The following is a 24,497-nucleotide window of genomic DNA, read 5'->3' as shown; positions in this document are numbered from 1 at the left end:
CGACCCTCTCTGGCACAGGTCGGGTCAGGTGTGCGCTCGGGCTTGGGTCAAGCACCGTGGCATGACACGGCGTCCCCTCTGCAACCAGTCAGCCACGGGGGAAGCTCAGAGCTGAGGGCGCTGGCCACGCACCACCGCCCCCACCACTGCAATCTCAAGGGCCTGACCGGATTTTGGGAACTCATCATTGTGGGATGGATCTGCCGAAGCTGGGGCTGCCCTGGGCATTCCAGGATGCTTGGCTCCCTTCCAAGCCCCGGCCTCCAGCCTCCTAGGTGGTCTGCTCGGCTCCATGGTTAACCAGGTTGTTTTTCTTTTCACGGGTAGAACAGAAACTGCTTAAGTGCAAAAAATTCCCCTCTCTGTTTTCAATTGTCCAAGGCAAACAACTGCCAGCTGCCAACCCTGGAGTCGCAAAGGGAACTCCCGGAGAGCAGGCTGGAGTCACCCAGCTTCCCAAACCCTTTGTCCTCCCCGTCACTAGGGACGGGGACCTTCGCAGATTCCACCATGTGCATTTCAGCTAAGCAGCTGGGACCTCCCGGATTTCAGCCACAGCAAGGAGAGGCCACGCTGGATGGATGGACAGACTGCTGGATCCCTGCTTTGGGGATGGCTCACTGAGGGTCTAGGGAAGGCAGGTACAACCCCAGAGCTTGTGTCGCTGGCAGCCAGACACTGCACTCAGGCGGTCTCTGGGCTTGCTCCATGTCTGTGAGGGGAGACCCCCGTGTTCCTGGCTGCTAGGCTCCTCCCCCCCATCAGTGCCTTCCACGGCACAGAAAAGCCTAAATGAAGTGCTCACCCAAGGGGCCAGTGAAAAATCACTTGCGGAGCAAAGGTCGCTCTTTAAGCACTGGTTGAAAGAAATGGCGCTGGGAGACTTGGGGATGCTTTAAAGTGGTTGCTCCCAGACCCTAAGCTGCCTGTCAGACGTGAGACCTCTGTGCCTGCTTAATGGGACCCCACGTGCGCAGAGTAAACACTAGACTAGAGTCTGCAGGGAAGGATGCTACAAGCTCAGGCCAGTCAGTTTAGACAGACTCCAGCAGCACTTTACTACCATCCCTCTCCCGCTCTAGATTTACAGCTCAGGGTATTACTCCTCTGCCCTGCCTGGCTGTTTTTACAGCATTGTCTCTCAGATCAACCAGGTGGAGAACAAGGAGCCGCCCCCACCCCATGTGCTCCGGGTGCTGTTCCCCGCACAGAGCAGAATCTGTGGCAGGGACATACCTCCCTGAGCAGTGATCCCTTCCCCACCCCCTGTGCAGACAAGGGGTTGGAGGGGGAAGGAGGATGCTGGGGGCAGCCGGGGGGCAGATGCTGCTTAGGTTTGCACCTGTGTGGCCCACACTATCAAGCTGTGCACTGACTCCCTTGCACACCCACCTCCCTGCCCCACCCCCTCAGTGCCACCACATCCCCTCTCTGGATTCCCAGCCCCAAACATTGGTGGTTTTCATGCTGCCAGAAAATGTTTTCCTTAAAACCCACAAGCCAGTCATTATTCTCAATCATTAACAGCCACCTAAGCTGCCAGAGGTCCTTAACTCCTTCGCTGCCGGATGCCAGCAGGGCTGCCCAAGGCTCCCACACAGCTTGCCATGTTCCGTCTCTCTCTAAAGGCCAGGCAAGCCTTGCATTTGCTACAGTGGGCCTGCGCTGCTGGTGCTGTCCCGACTCAACCGTACCACGGCGCTTATTGGAAGCCCTCATGCTTACCTGAGGAGTGCCCCCACCTTCCATGGGGCCAAGCTCATCTCCAGCTCCTCCCCACCAGGGGCCTCCTCCTGGCATTGGGGCAGCCGTGAAAGCCAGGGCAGCCGTGCACCAGCGTTTCGGCCCATCCGGTGAGCTTATGCTCGCTGGGCCAGCTGGGAGAGACCTAGGCAACGTGGGGACTGGCTGAAGTAACGGACAGGCACAAGAGCAGACATGGTCATGCCCAGGTTCCTGGGAGGAGATGGAGGGTGTCAAGGTGGTCTCTGCTAGCTGAGACTTTTGCTTGCCAGCTTCCACTGGCATATGCCCTCTCTTGTCCAGAGGGCTAAGCTCCAGCCTTCCTGCTCCAGGGAGTATTCATATAGGACCCCCCAGGGCCAGATTTCCCGAAGAGCTCAGCACCCAACATGCACCCAGAGGGGCTCTCAACAGCTCCTTCCCCCTTTTCTTCTGCTTCAGGGATCCTGCCAGTCCAGCAGCCTGAACCCCCAACCTGCCCTGCTTTCAACCCCTTCCTCCGACCCAGGCAGCCACGCCCTCCACTTCCTGCTCACCTAGCAGCCAGAACAAAGGAACCAGAGGCTGAGCCCAGATCCGCCTTATCTTACCTCCTCTAGCAAGTCAACATCTCCCGGCTGGGCTGTGCGCACTGAACGGAGCTGCACTGCTGAGTCTTAAAGGAGCAGCACCTGCTAAGCCTCCGCTGCCTTTAGGAACCACCTGCGAGGCCCAGAGTGGAGCTGGCGCTCAGCTGGATGCTGGACCAGCCCTTCCCCACAGTGACCCCGCTGGCCTCTACAGAATTTAACGCTTTCATTTCAAAGGTAAAGCATGTTTCTGGCCATCGGGTCGTGGAGAAAACCTCCCAGGTGTGCTGTGCCCCCGTCCCCAAGAATGCCTGCCTGAAGTGTGAAGTAATAACGCTGAGCTGCCCACATTTGTTTCAAGGAGGTGTTGACTCTGAAACCTAATGATGACAGTTAAACACTGCTGATCATTTTACCCAACTGCTCTGTTGTTCTGGGTGGCTCTTGAGCTCCCCCCTTCCCTCCTCCCCTCAGTCTGACCCCTGCCACCCAGACCCCCAACACCATCACCTCAGGCAGAGCAAATTGACACTCTCCTAAGTCCGCTGTTAGGAGGTATATATGTAAGGGCATCCAGATGGCATCCTTGGGCATAAGCAATGCTTATGCCCAGGCCATAGGGCCACACAGCAACTCCATTATTTCATACTGTCTATGGGCCTGTTCCCGTAATGACTGCTGAGCACCTGCCCCATGGACCCCACTGGGCTTTCCCTCAAAAGGAGGTGAAGGGAGGAGAGCGCCAAGTCCAAGCCATGAAGACAAACTGACCGACCTTCAGGGGTCATGAGATATGGAACCACTTGCCTCACGGTAGCAGGTTCAAAACCAACTGCTGCATGAAGGCTGCTTAGTGGCTCAATGTGAGATGAGCTTAGTGGGTCTCAGCCCAACTTCTAGCAGACAGGCACCCCGATCACACCTGGCTCCCATCAGCCCCGTCACAGGCACTGTCAGCAGGGAGGCCCTCAGCCCAGCAGCTCCTCCCCACGCCTGGGCTCACTGCCTCGTCCTTCTCTCTGCTGGGCACAGCCACCAGTGCTGCTTTCCACCACAGGGAACCTTTTCCGCCCAGGGCTCAGGAAAGGCTCAGGGCTGGAACAGCAGTGAGGCTGGGACTGAGGGGCGCTGGCAGAGCTGCGGGGGGTGATGGGGAGACCCAGGGCTGGAACAGCAGTGTGGGGCTGGGACTGAGGGGCGCTGGCAGAGCTGCGGTGGGGAGGGAGGGGGATGTAGGAATAGCAGGGGGTGGCAGGTCAGGAATGGGATGCATTTGGCAGCACTACATGTGATGTGAGGACGCAGGACTGGAACTGCAGGGAGGCGGGAGGTGCTCTGGCCAGTGGGGGGGAGGAGCCCTGGGCTGGAATACCATGGCATGCTGCCGTCAGGAGGAGGTACAGTCAATGGCAGATGGGCGTGGGTGAATCTTGCATGTACTCGGCCTAACTCGAGCCAGGGCTCTCCATCCCCCATTTGGACCAGCACAGAAATGTAAACACAGTCAAAGGCTAGTCTGGCAGGCAAAGCTGCAGTTGGATGCTGTTACCCCGCTCCCTGCTCCGGACACTAACACTGCTCCTCTCATCTCCAGCCCCACACGCTCCTCCAGCTGGAATCAAAACAGCAGCCCGCAAATCCCACTTGCATGTGTCCGATCAGCTCCTGGCCAGGAGCCCGGCCGCAAACCCCACACCGGAGAGGCAAAAGGACAAAGCACGCCTGAATGTAAACAGGGCCGGAAGGGCGGGGAGAGCTACCCACGCTCTCTGGACAGAGCAGGCCTGCAGCAAGAAGAGAGACTCTCCTCCAGAAAGGAGCTGCCCCTTCCAATGCAATGACAGAAGACGAGGGGCTTTTCTGGCCAGACACAGATTCTGGGGTTGAGGACACCTGGGAAGATTTAGGTGCTGACTCTCCTCTTGTCAATCAGAAGCAACTCCTGTGTGTGGGGTCAATCCGGCCTTTCACTTGCAAGGAGCAATGCCATGCTGCTTATTCCAGCATCAGCTGAGCTGAGGGCACCACTGCACACAGTAAGAACGTCTCTGCCTCAACCAGCTTACAATAGACTACACAGACAAAGGGTGTTACAGATGCCGAGAGACTAAGTGACCTGCCCAGGTCCCACGAGGAGTCTGTGGCAGAGCCAGGAATTGAACCCAGCTCTCCCGAGGCCCAGGACAATGCCCTGCCCACAAGACCGCCCTCCCTTTCTTACTCTTGGGGCATTTTCTAGGACTAAGATTTGCCATCTCATATTGTGCCCATCATTCTGACCCACCTCCCTGCCACCCCCTGGGCAGTAGCCAACAGCCGCCGCGCCCGAGGAAGGCAGAAACTCTTCCAGAATCACTTGAGCCAATTGAGCAATGCAATGTAGGGGGTAGGGGGAAAATTCCTTCCACACTCACCCCCTGCAAACTGTCAGCTTAGCCTTGAAGTGGGAGATTTCATTACCAGGAGCCTGTAACGGCAGGAGCAGTCAGAGAAGGAAGAGACCGATTAGCTCACTGGCTCCCTTCAGCTGTTAGCCTGCGCTATCTACAAAGGTGATTAATGGCTGTAACATTAGCCAACCATGTTTAAAATCCAGCCGCAGGATTTGGCTCCCTCTCCCCCAGGGCCGAACGACAGAGTGAAACGCAGGGCCAATTCCCACGGGTCCTGCGCAGTTGTCACTTGGGGCACATGCAAGCAGAACTCCCAGCTATCTGCCTTAGAGATTTACCTGCCCCCTCATTACTGTCGTGTCTGAGCAGCTCACGCCCATGAATGTATCTAGCCTCACAGAACCCCGTATTATCTCCATTGCATAACCACAGAGAGGTTAAGTGACTTGACCATGGTCACACATTATACCACTTAGACATTGGTGCTTTAAGGGGCTAGAGGTTTATCATCATAGCATGAAGGGGTTAGTTAATCCCCCATCTCTGGAGATATTTAGGAGTAGGTTAGATAAATGTCTATCAGGGATGGTCTAGACAGTATTTGGTCCTGCCATGCGGGCAGGGGACTGGACTCGATGACCTCGCGAGGTCCCTTCCAGTCCTAGAATCTATGAATATGAATCTATGAATATCAGGGTGGTGGTTATGCTCCCTGCCCCCCTCGTCAGGAGCCTTGGCCAGGCTTGGGAAGATGTTGAATTATTAACCTCAAAACTATGCAGTTGTTCCCTGTAACCTAGGAAGCCTGGCTCTGCAAATGGAGATTAAACCCCCCTGGTGTTAGCATGGCTGCATGTGTTTGCATGTATGTGCGAGGGATTAGGAGCACGAGTGTGCATGCATGTTGTGTGCAACTGTGTGTGAGACAGACAGCCTCTGTAGGGAAAGGTGAATGAGGTGGACTGGCGTCCCTGAAATCAGTCCTTTCACTAGTGCAGCTGGTGCCAGGCCTGAGCAGCAGGTGATGGCCTGGGGGTACATTATCAGGTGGGTCCCAAGAGTGGTAGGATCCCAGCCCCTGTGACTCACGAGATGCAGCAAGGGTTGCCAATTTTGGCTGGAAGGTTTTGTCACATGACGTAATCTTTAATTCGAGATTAATCTTTAAATTCCTGGAGACTTTGCGGGACAATCCTGGAGGGTTGGCAACTCAGGATGCAGCAGGCAACCAGCTTGACAGCTCTGGGCCAGGGAGCGCCTTCCCACAGAGCCGGAGGCACCTGGGGCTCCGTCTGGTCTCCTCCTCACGGCTCCAGCACTCCACTTTTTAACCGAGGTGGAATCAAAAATCAAAGCTCCCCAGCTCCCTGCTGCTTGGAAAGCCCAGCCCCTCGCATTCCATCTCCAGCCATGATCACAGTGGCCAGGCTTTGACCTTCGCAGCGCGGCTGATGTGTGTGCATTGCTGAAATATCCTGGCTTCGACTTCTCCCCCCACCCCGCACCTTTCCTGTTCGGCGGCCCCTTCGCCGAGGCGAACACCCTGAGCACATCTGGCTCGGTCGGATCAGAGGCAGCTAACGAGTCCCACTGCAACTGGAATCGCAGCCTGTGATTGCACAAAACAACAAGCCCGGCTGGCTCCCAAATGAGCGCCAGGCTCTCTCTCCCCTTCGCCTCCAAGATCTGGAGCATGCTCCAGGCCTGCTGCTCCCCAGGGAGAGGCAGGGACCAGCAGGGCAGGAACAAAAGACATTAAAACACAAACAAAACAAAAAAAGCAACACCAGTTCCAGTGTGCCTCTGGACTCCAACCCTGTCCATTTGCTGTGCTTGGGGTTACTTTAATAATAGTACTTGATCTCTTTTCACTAGGTCTAGGTCTGGCACCGGGCGGGCTGGCAAGGGGGCTGCTCCCCCAGGAGGGAGACGGGGGGGCTCAGCTCTGAGCCCCCCGCGCCAGAGGGCTCCTGTCCGGGCTGCTGCACACGGAGGGGTGTCTCCGAGCCAGGCCCGGGGAGGAGACGCCCCTCCGGGTGCAGCAGCCTGGCCAGCCCTTGGGGTTTGCACAGGGGCCGGGGCTGGGAGCGCGGGGCGGAGGCTCCAGCCCTGCAGGCGCGGGGCAGCGCGGAGCGGGCAGGGCCCGGGTGGGCGGCGGAGACACGTGTTGGGTGGACATGCTCCGGCCGGGAGAGGCCGGGCCCGGCTCCCTGGTTCACCCCCTGCCCGGGTCCCTGAGCTCCCTGCGGCTCGGTGCTCCGGCGGCTTTTTTTTTTTTTCCTGCACCGCCGGCTTTTTTTTTTCTCCGCCCTTCCCCCGTCCCGATATTTAATCTTTGTCATCTGGTCACCCTATCATCCCTGGATCTCAGAGCGCTTTACAAAGGCGGGAAAGGGTCATTATCCCCATTTTATAGACCGGGGAAACCGTGGCACAGACAGGTGACGTGACATGCTCCAAGTCACACAGGAAGGCAGTGGCAGAGTTGGAAACGAAACCCAGATCTCTGGACTCCCCGTCTTGTGCTCTGTCCACTGCACCATGGTGCAGCCAGAGCTTTGAGATATACTGCAGAGACTGGCTCATACCTGGCCGCTGCATTCCACATAGTTTAGGGCTAAACTAAGTGGATCTTTTCAAGGACTAGATACAACAGCCGCCAGGGCGCAGGATGTACGTTTGGGTTGATCTATGGCTTGCTAGAGACAGCAGACACGATACCTGCCTCTGGATCTGAACGGCCCCCGCATGGGAGACTGTTTGAGTATTTCTGACCCCTCCCCTCCACTATTCCTGACATTCATCCTCTGGGTCTGGCCTCTCAGTGCATGTGGCCGTGTTCAACACCTTCCATACCCGGAAAACAAAACTGCAGTCGTGTTGGCGGGAAGAGGGGAAAGAGATGGGAGACTGGCCCATCAGTTCCAAACCAAGCATTTCAAGACTTCTGTTGGCTTTGAAATTATTCTTCCCATTGTATGGATGGGGAAAACGGAGCTAAAGAGAAGGTTTAGAGAACCAAGGAGTCCTTGCTCTAAGCACTAGGCTACAATGCCGCTCAGAACAGCCTAAATTCCTGAGTGGCTCTCTAAGAGACAGAGCAAGAACTCTCCCGAAATATTCACACTCAAACTAGGATGTCACCGGAGGGTGACTAGCTCAGCTTTGACATCACAGCTGCAACATTTTACTTCCTGCAATCATAAGAAATGCCTGAGACAACTTTTTACAGCAGCATTTCAACAACCAATAGGGTAGCAACATGGAAATGAACTTCACCTCCGCCTGACAATCATTGGTTGAATGGCCCAACAACCCCAGCATCCCAGCCCTCAAACTATCTTGAACAAATGTCTGAGAGGTTTATCCCACCCTCCATCCTGTATTTCAGACAACATAAACTGGGTGAAGGGCAAAGGGCTGTTGGTGGATGGTTTGAATACTAGGGTGACCAGATGTCCCGATTTTATAGGGACAGTCCTGGTTTTGGGGTCTTTTTCTTACTCAGGTTCCTATTACCTCCCACCCACTGTCCCGATTTTTCACACTTGCTGTCTGTTCACCCTATTTGAATACAGCTATGTTTTCCCTTGATAAAACTATTGAGACCCAGTAAATAGCTAAACACCACAACATGAACAAACTGTAAATAAACATACACATGGGTTAATAAAAATCTCAGACCGCTGCAGCTCTGCTGTTATTGTTACTCTAATATCATCTGTACCCTTTAGCATATGCAGGTAGCTAATTCACACCTATCTAGGTAGCATCTCATGCAGTATAAGTCTGTTTCACATGTTTAGAATGCTTCGTGAACCATCACCACTGAAATGCAGCTACCTCTGGGGTGGAAGGTGGCAGCCAGCTAGCATGCAGCAGAACAGTACATGTAAAACGAAACATCTTGGCCAAGGCCATCTGACCAAAACCCCTGCTCATCTATAAAGTGCCCTGTGATCTTTGAGGTCTGGGTAGAGCAAACAGGAGTTCAGGTTCTTGCTGGGAAAAACCCTTCCATGCTGCATTGGACTGATGCTTTGGTTGAGGTGCTCACTCAAACCTGCAGGGATCTGAACCTGTGGCTATAAGGAAGGTTTCCCTTTAGGGGGTAGGGGGCATCCAGGGCTCAGCACAGCATTTAGAAATGATCAGGCACATTACCTAGCCATAACCAGGGCCCCAGTGACCAAAGATCACCTGAGGTCTGTTCTCAGGCCCTAGGGGCTCCCCAGAATGGAACCACAGCCCAGTGAGGTACCTTTATTTATTGCTGATGTAAGTGCCTCTTTGGTGACAAGAAGCCTCCTGGAAGCTCCTAGAGGGGAAATGAATTACCCCAGTGCCTGGTTGACAAGAACAGGGCTCGCCTTCCCTCTGCTACCCGCAGCCGTCACAGCAGGCCTCTTAGTAACTCAATTACATGCCCCTGCTCCTGCTAATTGAACAGCAAATACGAATGATGGCACCATCACTTGAAATTTCAGCCCTGTCTCCACGGGCTAGACAGCTTCATCATCCCCCGTCCCCCCAAGGCCTGTGCCTTTAAGATACTGGAGCTGGGCTAGCTTCACCCCACCTGCTATCTATCCTTGACTAACCAGGTGCTTCTTGTTCCTAAGGCAACAGAACCCTCAGCCCAGTTAGGGACTTGGAACATTTCTTGTTAATTTCGTCACATGCTGTATATGCCCTGGCTGAAAGGCAGCATTTGCCCACTCCTCCCTAGAGGCTGCAACCCCCCCGAGACACTTGTTTACTATAAGGGCTAGTCTACACTGGCAGTACTTAACATGGCTTGTGTGGTTGTGGCAGAGTGCTGGGAGAGAGCTCTCCCAGTGCTCTAAAAACCCCACCTCCATGAGAGGCGTAGCTCCCAGCGCTGGGGCATTGTCTACACTGGTGCTTTACAGCGCTGAAACTTGCTGTGCTTGGGGGGTGTTTTTTCACGCCCCGAGCGAGAAAGTTGCAGTGCTGTAAATTGTCGGTGTAGACAAGCCCTTAGATCTTACATAAGAACAGCCATACTGGGTCAGCCCAGTACTGTATCCTGTCTTCTGACCGTGGCTGGTGCCAGATGCGTCACAGGGAATGAACAGAGCAGGGCAATTATCGAGTGATCCCCCCCCCCCATCATCCAGGCCCAGCTTCTGGCCGTTGGAGGTTTAGGGACATCTGGAGCATGGGGTTGCATCCCTGACCATCTTGGCTAACAGCCGCTGATGGACCTTGTCCTCCATGAATTTCTCTAATTCTTTTTTTTAATCCAGTTATACTTTTGGCCTTCACAACATCCCAAGGCAATGAGTTCCACAGGTTGACCATGCACTGTGTGAAGTACTTCCTTTTATTTCAAACACGCCACCTATTAATTTTACCGAGTGACCCTTACTTCTTGTGTTACATGAAGTGGTAGATGTCACGTCTCTAGTCATTTTCTCCATTCATTATTTTATAGACTTCTATCATATCCCCCCCCCACCATCCTCCCATCATCTCTTTTCTAAGCTGAACAGTCACGGCATGGACTGTTTTTAATCTCTCCTTGTATGGAAGTTGTTCCATCCCCTCAATTTTGTTGCCCTTCTTTGTACCTTTTCCATTTCTAATATATCGTTTTTGAGATGGGGCAGCCAGACCTGCATGCAGCATTCAGGGTGTGGGCTTACCATAGATTTACATACTGGCAGTGTGATATTTTCTGTTTGATTAACTATCCCTTTCCTAATGGATCCTACCATTCTGTTACGACAAACCATTTTGCAATTTGGTCCCATCCTTCACCATCTTGGGTGGGCTCATGGCTCCCCAGCTACACAAAGGGCTCAACGCTACACAAAGCGCCACTATCCTCTGTCCTACCACTCACTAGAAGGGAACAAGAGAGAACCAAAGGAAAGTCTCCTCTGCCAGCATCTGGACTGAACTGGACACAACAGCCATCTCTTCTTTACAGGCAAGCAGAATCCTTCCCAGATTTAAAAGGTGCAGTACAGCGAACACAAAGGCATAACAATTGTGTGGCTAAAACACTACACTTTGTGTCAGGGACTCTACAGAACAATACTGAAAGCTGTATTGTAGCACTTTAATTGAAGGGTTCAAGCACAAGGTGAAGGACATTAAAAGAATTAATAATAATTACCCACTTCGCTTTTCATCTGTAGATCTCAAAGCCCTTTACAAAGCAGGTCAGTACCATGATCCCTATTTTACAGATGGGGAAACTGAGGCACGGGGCAAGGAAATGACTTGCCCGAGGTCGCCCAGCAGGCTAATAGCAAAGCCAGGAATTGAACCCAACCCTCCAAACTCCCAGTCCAGTGTCCTGTCCCCTAGGCCTGTCTCTCCCAACTGCAACAATAACTGTAGCTAGACAAAGGGCCATATTGTGTTCTGACCTGTCCCCACACTGAGTTAAGTGAACGCCAGTGGGTTTTTGTGGAGTAGCACCAGGGGTAAGGCTGGGCATTAGTTGCCTAAAAAGGCTGGGTGTGGGAGAGGTGATTAGCACTCCAGCTGCTCGTCGGGTATTTAGATCATTGGATTCCCATACACACATTAGCTCATGTTAAGTACTACAGGAATCGGCCCAGACTCATAGTGCGCTGATTGCAAACTGCAGCGCCTGGGATCATTACAGCCGGAACAGGGGAGTCAAACTGCCACACCAAAGAGCCATCTACTCTGTGCACTGTACACTGTCCATCCTGTGTTGGACAGTGGCTGATACCAGCTGCTTTGGAAGATGCTGCAAGCATAGGGAGGGCAGAGCCAACGATGTCTGTCTGCTTTCCCCTGTCCTGGGCAAACAAAGATGTCAGCCCTGGGGGTTCAGGCAGAGACAATCCAGCAGATTGGATTGTACAATTTCCTCGGAGAGACATTTCTCATGGCAGCTGGCAGGTTTTCACTACCCTTTGTCATATCTTTTATTAGCACCCTGTTAGGTCTCTGGGTCAAAATGCCCCTGCCTCTGTTAGTGATCTGTGGGCGTGCATGTCTATACATACATGCTCTATAAAAATAATCCATTGCTAATACAGATAGAAATCGATGGAGGAGAGGAGAGGCAGTAGACTTCCGGTTGCTCTCGGTGCCCTGACACCATCACTCAGCTGCTGGGCATTCCACTGTCCTGATCTCCTGCCTGTTTTGTCCTTCTTGGCAGAGCTGGGGCCCGTACTCAGTCCAAGAGCAGGAAGCGCCTCTCTTTGAAAAGCGGTCCCAGAACTATGCCATCGTTTGTTCGTGTGCAGCTGGAACCGCTGTGAGTCTCGCAACCGTTTCCTTATTGGACGCTGAATCCTTCTCTCTGTCCCCCCCGTGGCTCACTGCGCTGCACGGGAGCAGGGACAGGTCAGGTTCTGGCCAGAGGACCAGGGGGGAGAAACCCCACTCTTCTTGGAGCACGTCATCGATCCATGGGAAATGCAGAGGCTGTCGCAGCTTTGCTTGGCTTCTTCTCCGGTCTGCGGCCTGGCTGGGTCTCAGATTGTTTTTGCCTGCGGCCTGGGTGATTTCTCAGCTGTTGTGGCTGCTCTGTGAAGCATCCTCGCAGAGTCAGGTAACAACAGGCTCTGCAGATTCCACGCATACCTGACCTGTCCATCCTGCTGTTGCACTGATCTCATTACCCGTCAGCGCTGCAGCAACACAGGTAGCGATAAGGCAAACGAAAGGCATTTAAATAATTGACAAGAGCGTGTGTGGCTGTGTGCACATGCACCACGGCAATCTGCTGGACAGAATCATAATAGTTTAGCTGTGAGTCATAAACCCTACATTGCTAATGGAGATTATCCTGCAGCTCAGGAAGCGCGGAATTCAAGTTCTATCCCTGCTGTCACTATGAAATTGTGCGTGGCAATAATTTGCTGCCGCGCAGTGAGGTGCCTAGATTGGCGATTGAATTCTCCCCACAAACAGGTTCCACTGGTAACACAATGGTTTCCTGTACATGGCTGTCACACACGCACACACTTGTGGGGAAGTTCTCACAGTTTTGACTCTGGTCATCTGGTTTCGTGGACACTGAACAGCTTGCAATGGATTCTGTAACGCAGCCACACACACACACACACAGGGTGTGCAAGTCCAACATGTGTGTGCAACTTCCTCTGGCTGCAATGGGAGTGGTGAGCATGTATTCGAGGGCAGAAGTGGGCCCGTATTTCAAGTAGCAATTTTAATTATGAGACTTCGTGCAAGAAGGGGCTGGTGGACTCTGAAACCCAGAATTCGTAGCAGCACGCTGGATGTGTCTGTGTTTTGAGTGAAAGAATAATAAAGCCTGATGGATTATTACCAGCATATTCTACTCCAGTGCATTTAACATGCTGTATAGTGATAGAACATGCCGTATAACAATAGATCGAGCTCCCTGAACCTATTCACCTGAATAAAAAGAAGGCTGAGGAGTGACTTGACCACAGTCTATTCGTACTTTCATAGGGAACAAATATTTGATAATGGGCTCATCAGTATAGCAGACAAAAAGAACCAACAGCTGGAAGTCGATGCTAGACAAATTCAGACTGGACATAAGGTATACGTTTTTAACAGTGAGGGTAATTAACCATTGGAACAGCTTACTAAGGGTTGTGTTGGATGCGCCATCATTGGCAGTTCTTAAATTAAGATGGGATGTTTTTCTAAAAGAACTGCTCCAATTCAATCAGGAATTATTTCAGTGACGTTCTCTGGCCTGTGGTGTACAGGAGGTCAGACTACATGGTCCCTTCTGGCCTTAGAATCTATGAACTATGTAACTGTGAGATGTAGTGCCAGGATGTACAGAAAGCAGCCATGTTTGTTCCCAGGGCTGTTGCAGCTTATTACAAAGGAAATGCAACATACGGTGCACTCTCTCTCTCTCTCTCTCAGGGAGACATTACTTTTGTTTTTCCTTGCAGCCACTTTCTATAATCCAAGGTAGAAGCCAAATTCAGAGGGATGCAAAAAATTGCTCCCTGGATATGAAGAAAAATATAGCTGAAACCAAGTGTTCAAAAATCAGGAGACTAGTCCCACCAAAAATCAGAAGATTTGCTCAAAAATCAAAAGATTGAAAAAAAATAAATGTGTTTTGGGTTCCTTTATTGGCCTTTTAGTGTTGGAGCATTTTGGAGTCACATTTTTAAAGATTTTCTCTGCAACCACAAGAGCTAAAGAACATAATTGAAATGAAAGCAGAGCTCCTCAGCTAATAACCTGATTCTAACAGCTGGGGATTTAAGAAAAATACCAAATATCATGATACTCATAATAAAATCATGAGAGTTGCTAACATGGTGAGAAGCATAACATTCAAAGACTACAATTTCCATACATTAAAAAAAAATAAACCACGAGCCTTCAATAAACCAAACCCCCAGCATTGCTTTACCCCAAAGTTCAAGGATACAGCATTTAAAACGAGAGAGGCATCATTAAACACATCTTCCGAATACTGGGATCTGATTGGCTAAACACTATTAATCACATGACCTTGGAATTTCATAGCATTCCATCAATATTTACTGCGAGTGGACTAGTTCTGTGAATGAAAACAACGCATTCCTTTCCTCAGCATTTTGGCCCATCCCCAGCACTGGGTGCCTCATGCTCATATAAATAGCTTGGCCCATTTTTGCAGAGACTGAGGGGGTGGGACGAGCGCCACTATGACCTCAGCACCTTATTTTTTAAGAAAGAAGAGTCTGAAAAATACTCCCACTGCCTGAGTGTTAAAGGCACCATGCCATGGTCTCGCCCTCACCCTGCAAGTTCTACCCTGCCTGGATCCTTCCTGGGTTTCATCTCATTTCCTCCTACGCACAATCCAATCATCTCTGCTGGGTGTTTCCTTAGCATGGCTTCATGTCTCCTTCCACGCAGCTCATCTCTCCACCCTCACACCTGCTCAGCCTTCCAGAGTCAACCTGTGCTCCGACGCTGCCTGCTCCAAATGCTTGCAACTGATCTCTTCTTTTTGTATGGCGTTGTAACAAATCTGAGACTGCTAGGCATGTTGGCTGCTAGGCTATGTCCCAGGGCAGTTGGAACTTCACGGCAGCAGCAGGCATAATCATTCAGCCTCGCCTGCTCCAAAAGCACAAAACTTCACTGCTTGAACTGAAGGAGACACTTTCTGGCTGTATAGGGGATATGACACGCAGTTGAGCAGTTCCAGTCCCATCCCCTAGAGGGCTATGTTGCACACACTGGTCAGTTATGATATTCCTCTTGGGGACAGATAACTGATACCTTCCCTTCCTATGTGTTTGTAAGATACTCTTTGCCCCTATAGCCATCGGTCCCAAAGTTCGAACTCCAGGGGATGGACAGCAAAGCGTCCTTAGAAGAGAGCCCTATGCTCTGAAATTTACTCCCTCTTCTGGTCCAGAGCCAAAGCATGGCTTCGTCTACACTGGAGTATTTAGCCACCAGTGTAAACCTCTAGTGTAGACATACCGCACCAATGTGGTTTGCAATCATGGTAAGTTGCACCATTGCAAGTCATATCTTACACCAGTGCAGTGTCTACGGTAGAGGTTTCCATTGATGTAGCTACAAGAGTAGCTAAAAGCACCTAGTGTAGACAAGACCTATAGCCAGAGTGTATTTATCCTGGGAGATGTTGGATAATAATAATAATAGTACAGAGGAAGGACTGTCTAGTTTCAGACTTGGTAAGAACCGGGTCTCCCACAATTCCCTGCTCTGCCACAGACTTCCTGTGTGATGTTGGGCAAGTCACTTTGCCTCTCCGTGCCTCAGATCCCCATCAATAATGCCGGGATAACAGCTCTGCCCTACATCAGAAGGGTGTTAAAGACTGTGAGGTGCTTGGGTACTACGGTGATGAGAACCATATAAGGACCTTAGATAAATAGGATGGTTTTGATTTGGGCCACTTCACTTCAAGTTTTGCAAGCAGCACAGATACCCCACCAATGGGAGCAGGATAAATAAGCAGCCTGGGATAATTACGCTGAGCCAGCAGCTCTCCTAGCTAGTCATTAAACACTCTCTGCGCCCAAGGTTCGGAGCACTGGGGCCCAAACCGGTCATTAAAAGAAGCATCAGGGCCAGATCAGCAATTTACTCACAGAGAAATTGCACCAGTGTTGGATGGACAGTTCGTGGGCCTGACTTTATAGCTGTCACCGGCCTGCCACGCCCTTCGATTGCGGGAGCTGTGACTGTACAGGGTTCAACACCAGGCAGCAGCATGACACAGCGTTGGGTGGGTGCAAAGGGGACAGGGTGTAGCTGGGACTGAGACACAGGCTGCCCTGTGAATCATGGGCATCTTCCCAACACCCAATCAGACTCGAATTAGTTCCTAGAACCTACCACCACCAAACAAGCAAGTAAGTGCTGGATCACCTGCAGAGATTCTACAGCAGCTTAAAAGGACCCAGGCTTGAGGGGTCCTGAGAAATGGAGACTGCAGGCGCTCAGCCCCTCTCAGGACTGGGCCCTTATGGTTTGCCAGGCCAATCATGGAGGTTTTCAAAGGGAGATTCCCAATTCACAATCACGCTTGCCACTTTTCCGACTCATCACTCCCCTGCGAGATGAGTCAGGATCGTTATCCCCATTTTACAGCAGGGGAAACTGAGGCACAGAGCAGGGGAGTAACTTGCTGTTGGGTCACACAGTGGAAGTGCTGGAAATGAAAGTGGGATATTCACATTCAAAGGCAGGGGGCACAGCACCGGGAGCCGCGGAGGGAGTTGGGAAGTCACTTCCCCTCAGTGTGCTTCCATAGATCGGGGACAAGGGTACGGCCCTAATTCATGGACGCGTGGGAGGTTGGGAGGACTGAGTGTGTGTGCATGCAGGGGTCTCCTTTAGCACAAGTGCCGCAGCTCTGAAGATCCTGCATTCACACCCTGCTTACCTCCCATGCACGGGATGGGGGACACCACGTGCTCATCTTACTCGAGATCACCTGTGCCATTCGAACAGCTACACTCAAGCAGAACCCACCGGGCACGATGCAGGAAGCTGGGGTGGCAGTCTCTGGCCTGTGTTATGCATCGGATTGGGGGATCATCCGGTCCCTTCTGTCCTCACACCCAGGGCCCTGCTCTGCCCACAAACCACCACCAAGTACAAGAGGAAACGGGTCGGAAAGAGATGCCTGCTTGCGTCCCAACCAAAGCAGCACCCACAGACTTGTCTGGCTGCGATTATAAGTTTGGTTGGAAGATCTAACTCCCTGTGCATGCCTAATGATAGCGGTTATGGGCAGCTTTAATTAGTAGGCCTTCTAACAGCCCTGGGGCTGAGCAGCCCTTTAAATGAGTGGAAGTACTAGCAAGAAAAACACCACCTAGCTGGGAACGGGAGCTGCCTTCCTCACCTGATTATCATCATCAGAGCAGAGCTGGGGCAGGAGGAGGTACTACCTGCTGCCAGAAATAGACAAGGGCTCTGCAAACCCACCTCTGGCACGGGTGGGAAGCCCACTGTTGGCAAACAAACCCCAGCCCGGAGAGCCAACTGGCTGCAGAGAGGGAGGACGGAAGGAAGAAAGAAAAGGCAACAGCCTCTTTCAAAACCCAGGGCCGCCCCTTGTTTTGCTGGAAGTGTTATGATTCAAACAGCACCAGTCACACATCACGAGCTGGGGCTGGGGCTGGCTCACCGAGAGCTGACACAACCGGGCAAGGTAAGCGGCAGTTGCTGTCTTCATTATCTTGATGGCACCTGGAGATAAGAGACGAGATGCTGCCCTGATGGGTTGCTTGCCTCGGGGCACAGTGGCCACTGTCTCCCTAGCCCAGGGGTCAGCAACCTTTCAGAAGTGGGGTGCCGAGTCTTCATCTATTCACTCTAATTTAAGGTTTTGCGTGCCAGTAATACATTTTAACGTTTTTAGAAGGTCTCTTTCTATAAGTCTATAACATATAACTGAACTACTGTTGTATGTAAAGTAAATAAGGTTTTTTAAATGTTTAAGAAGCTTCATTTAAAATTAAATTAAAATGCAGAGCCCCCTGGACCAGTGGGCAGGACCCGTGCAGTGAGAGTGCCACTGAAAATGAGCTCGCGAGCCGCCTTCGGCACCCGTGCCATAGGTTGCCTACCCCTGCCCTAGAAGCAGGTTTCCTGCTCGCCAGTGACCAAAGACGTCTCCTGCACAAAGTTAGGTCTTGCCAAACCCCTAGCATGAACTGCAATAGGCTAGCATTTGCCACACGGCAGCTTTGCCGTGTGCACCAGGCATGTGCACCAGCGTGGCTATGCCAGGGGCTGGAATTGGGGCAAACCTGGCCCTGGCCCTAGCCAGCCCCGAGCTCCCAGGGCATGCTGATGGTGGGAGGAGGCTAGTAAGAAAACAAAGTGGATCGGAGAGTCGGGCCTACACTAGAGCCACGTGAGGCTTTGGCAACAAACCCCAGCAGCCTTGCGGATGGCGCCTGGCTTTGATATGGCTCCAAGAGGCTTGGTGGCTGAGTGGTTAAGGCGCTTGACTGCATTCCTGAAGGTTGTGAGTTTGAGTCTGACTTGATCTCACACTGAAAGGTCACCTCCAGTTCACCTAGCTGCAAAACGGGCAGCTGATCCATCAGGTTAGGCCAGTCAAAAGCGGTTGGATGTGATGCTGGCCACATCACTGCCTTGTGCACCATTGGCTATGAAATTGATGTGTCTTAACCTTGTCAGCCCAGTGAGACGGAGTGAAACCAGACTGGGGGAAGGACAAGCAGAGTATGTGGATGGGAATTAAAAACTGGGACGGAGGTTCCCCTCCCTGCACTACTTGACCACTGCCCTTTGAGGCTCTCACAGAGGGGAGGGCAGACTTGTCCTCCCCCCGGCTGAGTCTTCATGGCCAATGTTCCAGGCCATCCTCAAAACTGAAATCAAACCCACCTGCCGCATTGCAATAAATTAAGGATTTTTTTCCTAATGAAAACACTGATCCCAGCTTAATGCTGGTGACAATATTCCAGCACGGGGGTGGAGAACGTAGCACTGCAGAATCTGCCAGCCAATATCCTGTCTGACTGCAGCCAACACTTGACGCTTTGGAGGGAAGCAAACCCTTCCGCATGGGGCACCTGGCCAACCGTGCCATGCTGCGCCCAGTGGGGTATAATTCCTTCCTGCCCCCTGCAGTGATGGATGGACAGGAGGCTGGATTTGTCCTTCACTTCCCCAGACAGGAGTGTAAGTAGCGGACAGGACATTCTCCGGCCCAACGAGGCGAGCATCTCACTCATCTCCATGGCCAGGGAATTAATGCACTTCAGATCTACCCTGCCTAAGCAAGAGGAGAAAGAAGCAGCTACAGGTGGGATTTTTGGAAGCACTTAGCATTGGCCTAGCTCCGCCCCATTGAAGTCAATGGGAGTTTTGCCAATAACGCCAATGGGAGTGGAGCGCTATAGGAGATCCCATGCTCCGCATATACACCCCCAGTCTCTGGGTGGCTAACACAGGCCATTAACCCTCAGCCTCACCCAGCCCCTAGGGAGTCTCCCGTATAAAGAGATACTGCTCACCATGATTTCTTGTCTGAGCAGTGTGGCCTATTGGATGGAGCACTGGACTGGAACTCAGGAGACATATTCCCAACTCTGACCTGCTGGGTCACCTCGGACATGTCATGTCCCTGCTCTGTGCCTCAGTTTCCCCATCTGTGGAAACTGGGATAATGACATGGACCTCCTTTGTAAAGTGTTATGAAATCTACTTCTGGAAAGTGCCTTATAAGAGCTAGGTATTAAGGTTCCATTTCTAAGTAGTTATTAAAGGATTAAATCAATGATCAATAGGGGTTTTCATAAACAGTTAATCAATTGTTAGATGTCAGTATGTTGCCTATAACTGTCTTCTGACGTGCTTATAACCATCTAGCATATATGCTACTAGTGCCTGCAACATACCTATAGAAGCTGTTCATCATTAATTAACCCTTTCTACCAAAGGTTCCATTTCTAAAGGGTTTAGAAAGCAGGACCAACAGAGCGCAGCAATGGCACACCACACTGCAGTCTCCGCTATAAGCGGTACACACTTGTACAAGAGCTAGTCAGACATTTTGCCTAAATACGTTTTGGTTTTTTTTGCCCCAACAAGCCAATTCATCAAAACCAAAACTGTTTGCAAAACCGGGCGTGGTTCAACAAGACACCTGCTTTGAAAAACGTTGGTAAAAAAAGAGTTTAGAGATTGTCGAAACATCCTGTTTCTAACACTGAACTGGAAAGTTTGGGGAAGGGGGGGGAGGGTTGAGTGAAACGACTTTTCATTTACAAATTTTCATAATTTACATTGAAAGGTTAAAAAAAGGTTGAAATTGAAATGAAATGTTTCACTTGACCTGAACCAAAAACACTGAGGATCTTGGTTTGCAAAAATTGTCAGGATTTTGACTTTCCCTCCTGATTTGGGACAGGAGAGTTTTTTGAAATGTCAAAAATTCTCATGGGACAGGAAAACCATTTCTTGGCCAGCCCTAATTTGGATGGTTACAGAGGAGAACTGCATTACTGGAGTATTTATAAAGTATCATGTAACCGCCCACCTTGTCTGGGTTACAGGAAAATATGAAGGCAACGTTTATTTTGTGGGAGAGAGAGGCAGGTTCTGGGCAATTAAACATTGATCTTGGGATTTGTGCCATCACTAGAACCTCAAGGTGGAACAATGATGGAAAACTGTCAGCTCTTTGGGGCAGGGTCTGTCTTTTTGTTCTGTGTTTGTACAGCCCCTAGCACATCGGGGTCCCGGCCCATGACTGGAGCTCCTAGAGGCTACCGCAAGACTAATCATATATATTAAAGCAGGACAACGCGAGGGCCTAGGAACAACAGAGTTCTAGTCCAGTTCCAACACAGTCTTGGCACGATGCCTTGGGCAAGTCACTTCCCTCCTCTGCACTTCAGTTTTCCTAGCCTGTAAAATGGAGGCGACAGTACTGAACGCCAGCATGGGCTGGGAGTACTGTTTAATGTTTACAAGGTGCAGCCACTAGATTTGCTTGCAAAAGCCCAGCTGGAGAAAAGGAGGAGCTATCAAATGGATTGGGAAGAGCTCCTGGCTGTATGGGGGTAACCATTCTAACCAGATGGTTGGAGGTGACCAGCTAGCCACATAATAAAGTGGGGGCTAGCAGAGGGAACACCAGGCTGCTTCAAGTAGTGAGGCTGGGGACTGTGCCCTGGGATTGCCCTTCCCGCGGCTGCAGATGCCCGGCCTCCAGAGCCTATCTTGTTTCACAGTGTCAGTTCAAAAAGCAGTCGACTGGACAGTCTGACAGCTCAAAATGGCTTGATAATATGTACATGCGTGTGTCTGTCCTATTATACACCCACTTCCTCCTTTGCGAGGCACTGAAAAGTCTTCACAAAGAATAATACAAGGATTTCTCTCCTATACCAAAGCCCGACTTGAACAGCTCTTCCAAGAGATCTCAGCCTTTTATCTCTGGATTTATTGACTGACTTTGCTCACCAGGCTAGGACAGTAGAACATCCTTCTCAGAGCAAGCCGACAGCCCTTCACAAACCACAATCTGCCCGCAGCCCCTACAGTACGATTTGCCCACAGCCCAGCCACCCGCCCCCCCCCCCAGCATGGTCAATTACCCTAGAGAAATTGACCCTTCCTGTGCCATAAGCCATTGAAAACACTGGAGCAGAGACAGGAACCAATTCCTGCTCAACACATCTCAGTCAGTCTAAGGTTAATGCTTTATGCATACATATGTTCACCTCCCGCCCTATAGCACATAACTCTACTCATTCTTGCAGAGACGCCAGCCTTAATAGGCACTATCAACACCTTTCATTTATCTCAGTCCCACTAGGAAGTGGTTTAACCCTTTGGAGACAGATATAAACTCCACAGCGCACAGACTTTATATAGGTAAAAGCCCCATGCACTTCTAACCCCAACAAACAGCAGGGTACATTGCCAGTCAGGTGTAAGTCCGTCCAAACACCAGGGTAAGTAGTAAAGTCTTGTAGCATTCAGTGTAACTTACACGCTGAGGCAGCAGAAAGGGGGTGAGAGATAAAACAGCTTGTCTCTCCCTCTCCCCACCCCCTCCATTTCTGAACAAAAGTCTGAATTTGGGAAACAGCCTCCAATCTATATCATGGGCCAATCCAAAAATCCCAGGTCCACAAACTTTGGCATGTTCAAAATCTGGAGGCAACTCTACAGGCTGGGAAAGGCTCTCTTGCAGCCATCTTTCGAGGGGGAATCCCAGACAAGGCACATCCTTTCCGAACCCCAGCCCCGCAGCAGACTGCACTGGAACCATATAACGGTCTTCACACCACCCTTTGCCATAGGTGCTGGAACTAGGGGGGCTGCCACACCCCCTGGCTTGAAGTGGTTTCCATCATATACAGGGTTTACAGTTTGGTTCAATGGCTCTCAGCCCCCCGACTATACAAACTGTTCCAGCACCGCTGCCCTTTACAAACACTTAGGAAAACATTTCCCCATGCTTCTGTCTGACAGCAGATCCTCTTTGTGCTATATTGATCCCCGGGACATTCCCCGTCATCCCCGTACCCTGTTGCAAAGTCAGGGCAGCTCTGGGAACCAGACACCCAGATTTACCTCAACTCCAGAGGCTGCCATGTCCGCCGATGCCAAGGAACGAGAGGGCTAAAAATCCAACCTGTGGCTCCAACGTGGAGGGGCCGGAGGCAGAGCCAGGAAAGCAAGGGAGGCTCCCGGTAGAAGGGGAAAGGGGGGGAAAGGGAAGGGAAAGAATTGGCAACAGCGTCTCTCCTTGTCCTGGCAGGGCTGTCTGTGAGAAAGGACCGTCCCAATGCTGGAGGGGCTGGAAGGCTGATAAGCGAGGTTTGAAATCTGAAACTGCAGGTTGGCTCAGTCATATATAAACACACACACACACACACACACACCCATTCATTCTGCTCTCACGCCACCCCTGCACGCTTCCTTGGTAACATCAGGCAGCCCTCTAGCTGCACCACTGGAAAATAGGCGCTCAATGAAATTCAAAGGAGGGCGGGGGCAGAGAGAGAGAGAGACCTGTCAAAAAAAGCAATCCGCCCCCGTGTCGTCTCAGGATCAGTTCTGGAAGGAAAGAACAAAATCAAAACCCAACATCATTTTTCTCCAACGCTGTTGAGGGAACCGAACTGTTTTTATATCCCCTGGAGGACAGCTCTGATTCCACAGCCTGCCAGGCAGGGGGGCCAGAACCATTTGTACAGTGGGGATGCTGAGAGCCATTGAACCAAACTGTAAACCCTGCATATGATGGAAACCACTTCAAGCCAGGGAGTGCGGCAGCACCCCCACCATGCTGCCGGGATAGAAACATCCTGCTCTTGATTGCAAAGCGGTTTGCAAAGGAGGGCAAGACTCACCACCCCCATTTCACAGACAGGAGACCTGAGACACAGAAGTGACTCACCCACGGCCACGGTCACCCTATGGCAGAGCTGCTAACAGAACCCAGGTCTCCGGAGTCCTGTTTTCAGGAACAGCAGCTAGTGCGTTTGCTCCAGCACATTTCTGCACAGCTGTTATGTTTACTAATATCAGCACCACTACCGGGCACTTCCATCACACCAGAGCATTGAAGTCCAAAACAAAAACATTATCTAACTCACCCATGCAACTCTGCTATGTGATGGCATCGCCACCCCCATTTTCCAGAGGGGGAAACTGAGGCACGGTGAGATTTTTTTTTTTTTTTATGTACTAATATTACATTACTATGGGCATGTTATTGCCATTTCAGAGCCTGACCGGGTGAGCCCACTGCATGACAGGACTCCAAATGAAGTCACTCACAAAGCGCTTGTGAGCTTGGCCTTCAATCTCAGACTGCAATTAAAGCTCCTGGACAATCTATACACATCGCAGTGCCTCTTTCTAAACCAGACTCTTCAGTCTGCAACCACACAGCAGCTGGCCCAGATACACCATGCGGCGTCAGGTTAAACGGTGTGCCATTCCGAAGCGCCACTGAACTCATCTGACATGGATTTTCAGCCCAACAGCAGATTCATCTTGTTCCCCAGTCTGTGGCCGGTATCAGACGGGGTTTTACAGTAATCCAGCCTTTCCAAAAACAAACATTCACCATGGGCTTCGTTGCTGGAGGGAACTATCCTGTAGTGTCAGAAGAGGCAAAGAACTACTTGACCAACTAACAGGACTTTTCCAGCTCTGATTTCTACAGTCCAAACCCTGCTGCCATCAAAACCAATGGCCTTGAGGTCAGCAGGATTGGAATTCAGCCCTGTGCTACATTGTTCTTTCTGAGATTATTTCCTGGGTCCAGATGGTGCCACTGTGATCACTCTCTTAAAAGGAGCTTCCAAGATCCTTTGAGTCTGGAAAGTCCGTGAGCACGTTAAACGCACCAAGCAAATGAAACAGGATTTCAGAGCCAAACCTGCGTCTCCAAGAGGGGCAGGTGCTCAGAGCTTTGGAATGGACGCTGATCCCAACTAGCCAAACTACACCAGGCTGGAGACATCACGATAATATTACCGAGCTCTTATGTAGCACTTTTCACCCCTAGATCCCAAAGAATTTTACAAAGCTGGTCAGTATCATTATCCCCGTTTTATGCATGGGAAACTCGGGGCACAAGAAGATGAAGTGAATTGCCCAAGGTTACCCAGCAGCAGAGCGAGGATCTGAACCCAACTCTCTGAGTCCCTTCGTCACTTGGCCCTATTGCTCCACTGGCATTAGAGGGGCTCCAGCTGGCCATGATGGAGCCGCAGAGATCAGGAGAGGCAGGATCCACTCCCCATTGCTTTCCAGCCCCAACACCACTCACACC

At 51.2% G+C, this 24,497-nt stretch overlaps 1 protein-coding gene across 8 annotated transcripts in view; it reads right to left on the bottom strand.

Moving 5' to 3' along the window:
* Positions 1-24,497, bottom strand: part of PLEKHA6 (pleckstrin homology domain containing A6) — a 139,259-nt gene that overhangs the window by 73,402 nt on the left and 41,360 nt on the right. For 3 of the 8 annotated variants that reach the window (XM_054028745.1, XM_054028746.1, XM_054028748.1), the window contains exon 1: positions 1,726-2,283. The exons of 1 other annotated variant lie outside the window; for it this stretch is intronic. In XM_054028745.1, the coding sequence (XP_053884720.1) occupies positions 1,726-1,850 (125 nt within the window). In that variant the 5' untranslated portion in view covers positions 1,851-2,283. Of the gene's footprint in view, positions 1-1,725; positions 2,284-22,282; positions 22,521-24,497 lie in introns of those variants that run through there. 4 more of the 8 variants (XM_054028749.1, XM_054028750.1, XM_054028753.1 and 1 more) reach the window with 3 other exon arrangements.

Source organism: Malaclemys terrapin, chromosome 4 (genome assembly GCF_027887155.1).
Source record: "Malaclemys terrapin pileata isolate rMalTer1 chromosome 4, rMalTer1.hap1, whole genome shotgun sequence".
NCBI lineage: Eukaryota > Metazoa > Chordata > Testudines > Emydidae > Malaclemys > Malaclemys terrapin.
This window is presented reverse-complemented; position numbering and strand designations above follow the sequence as displayed.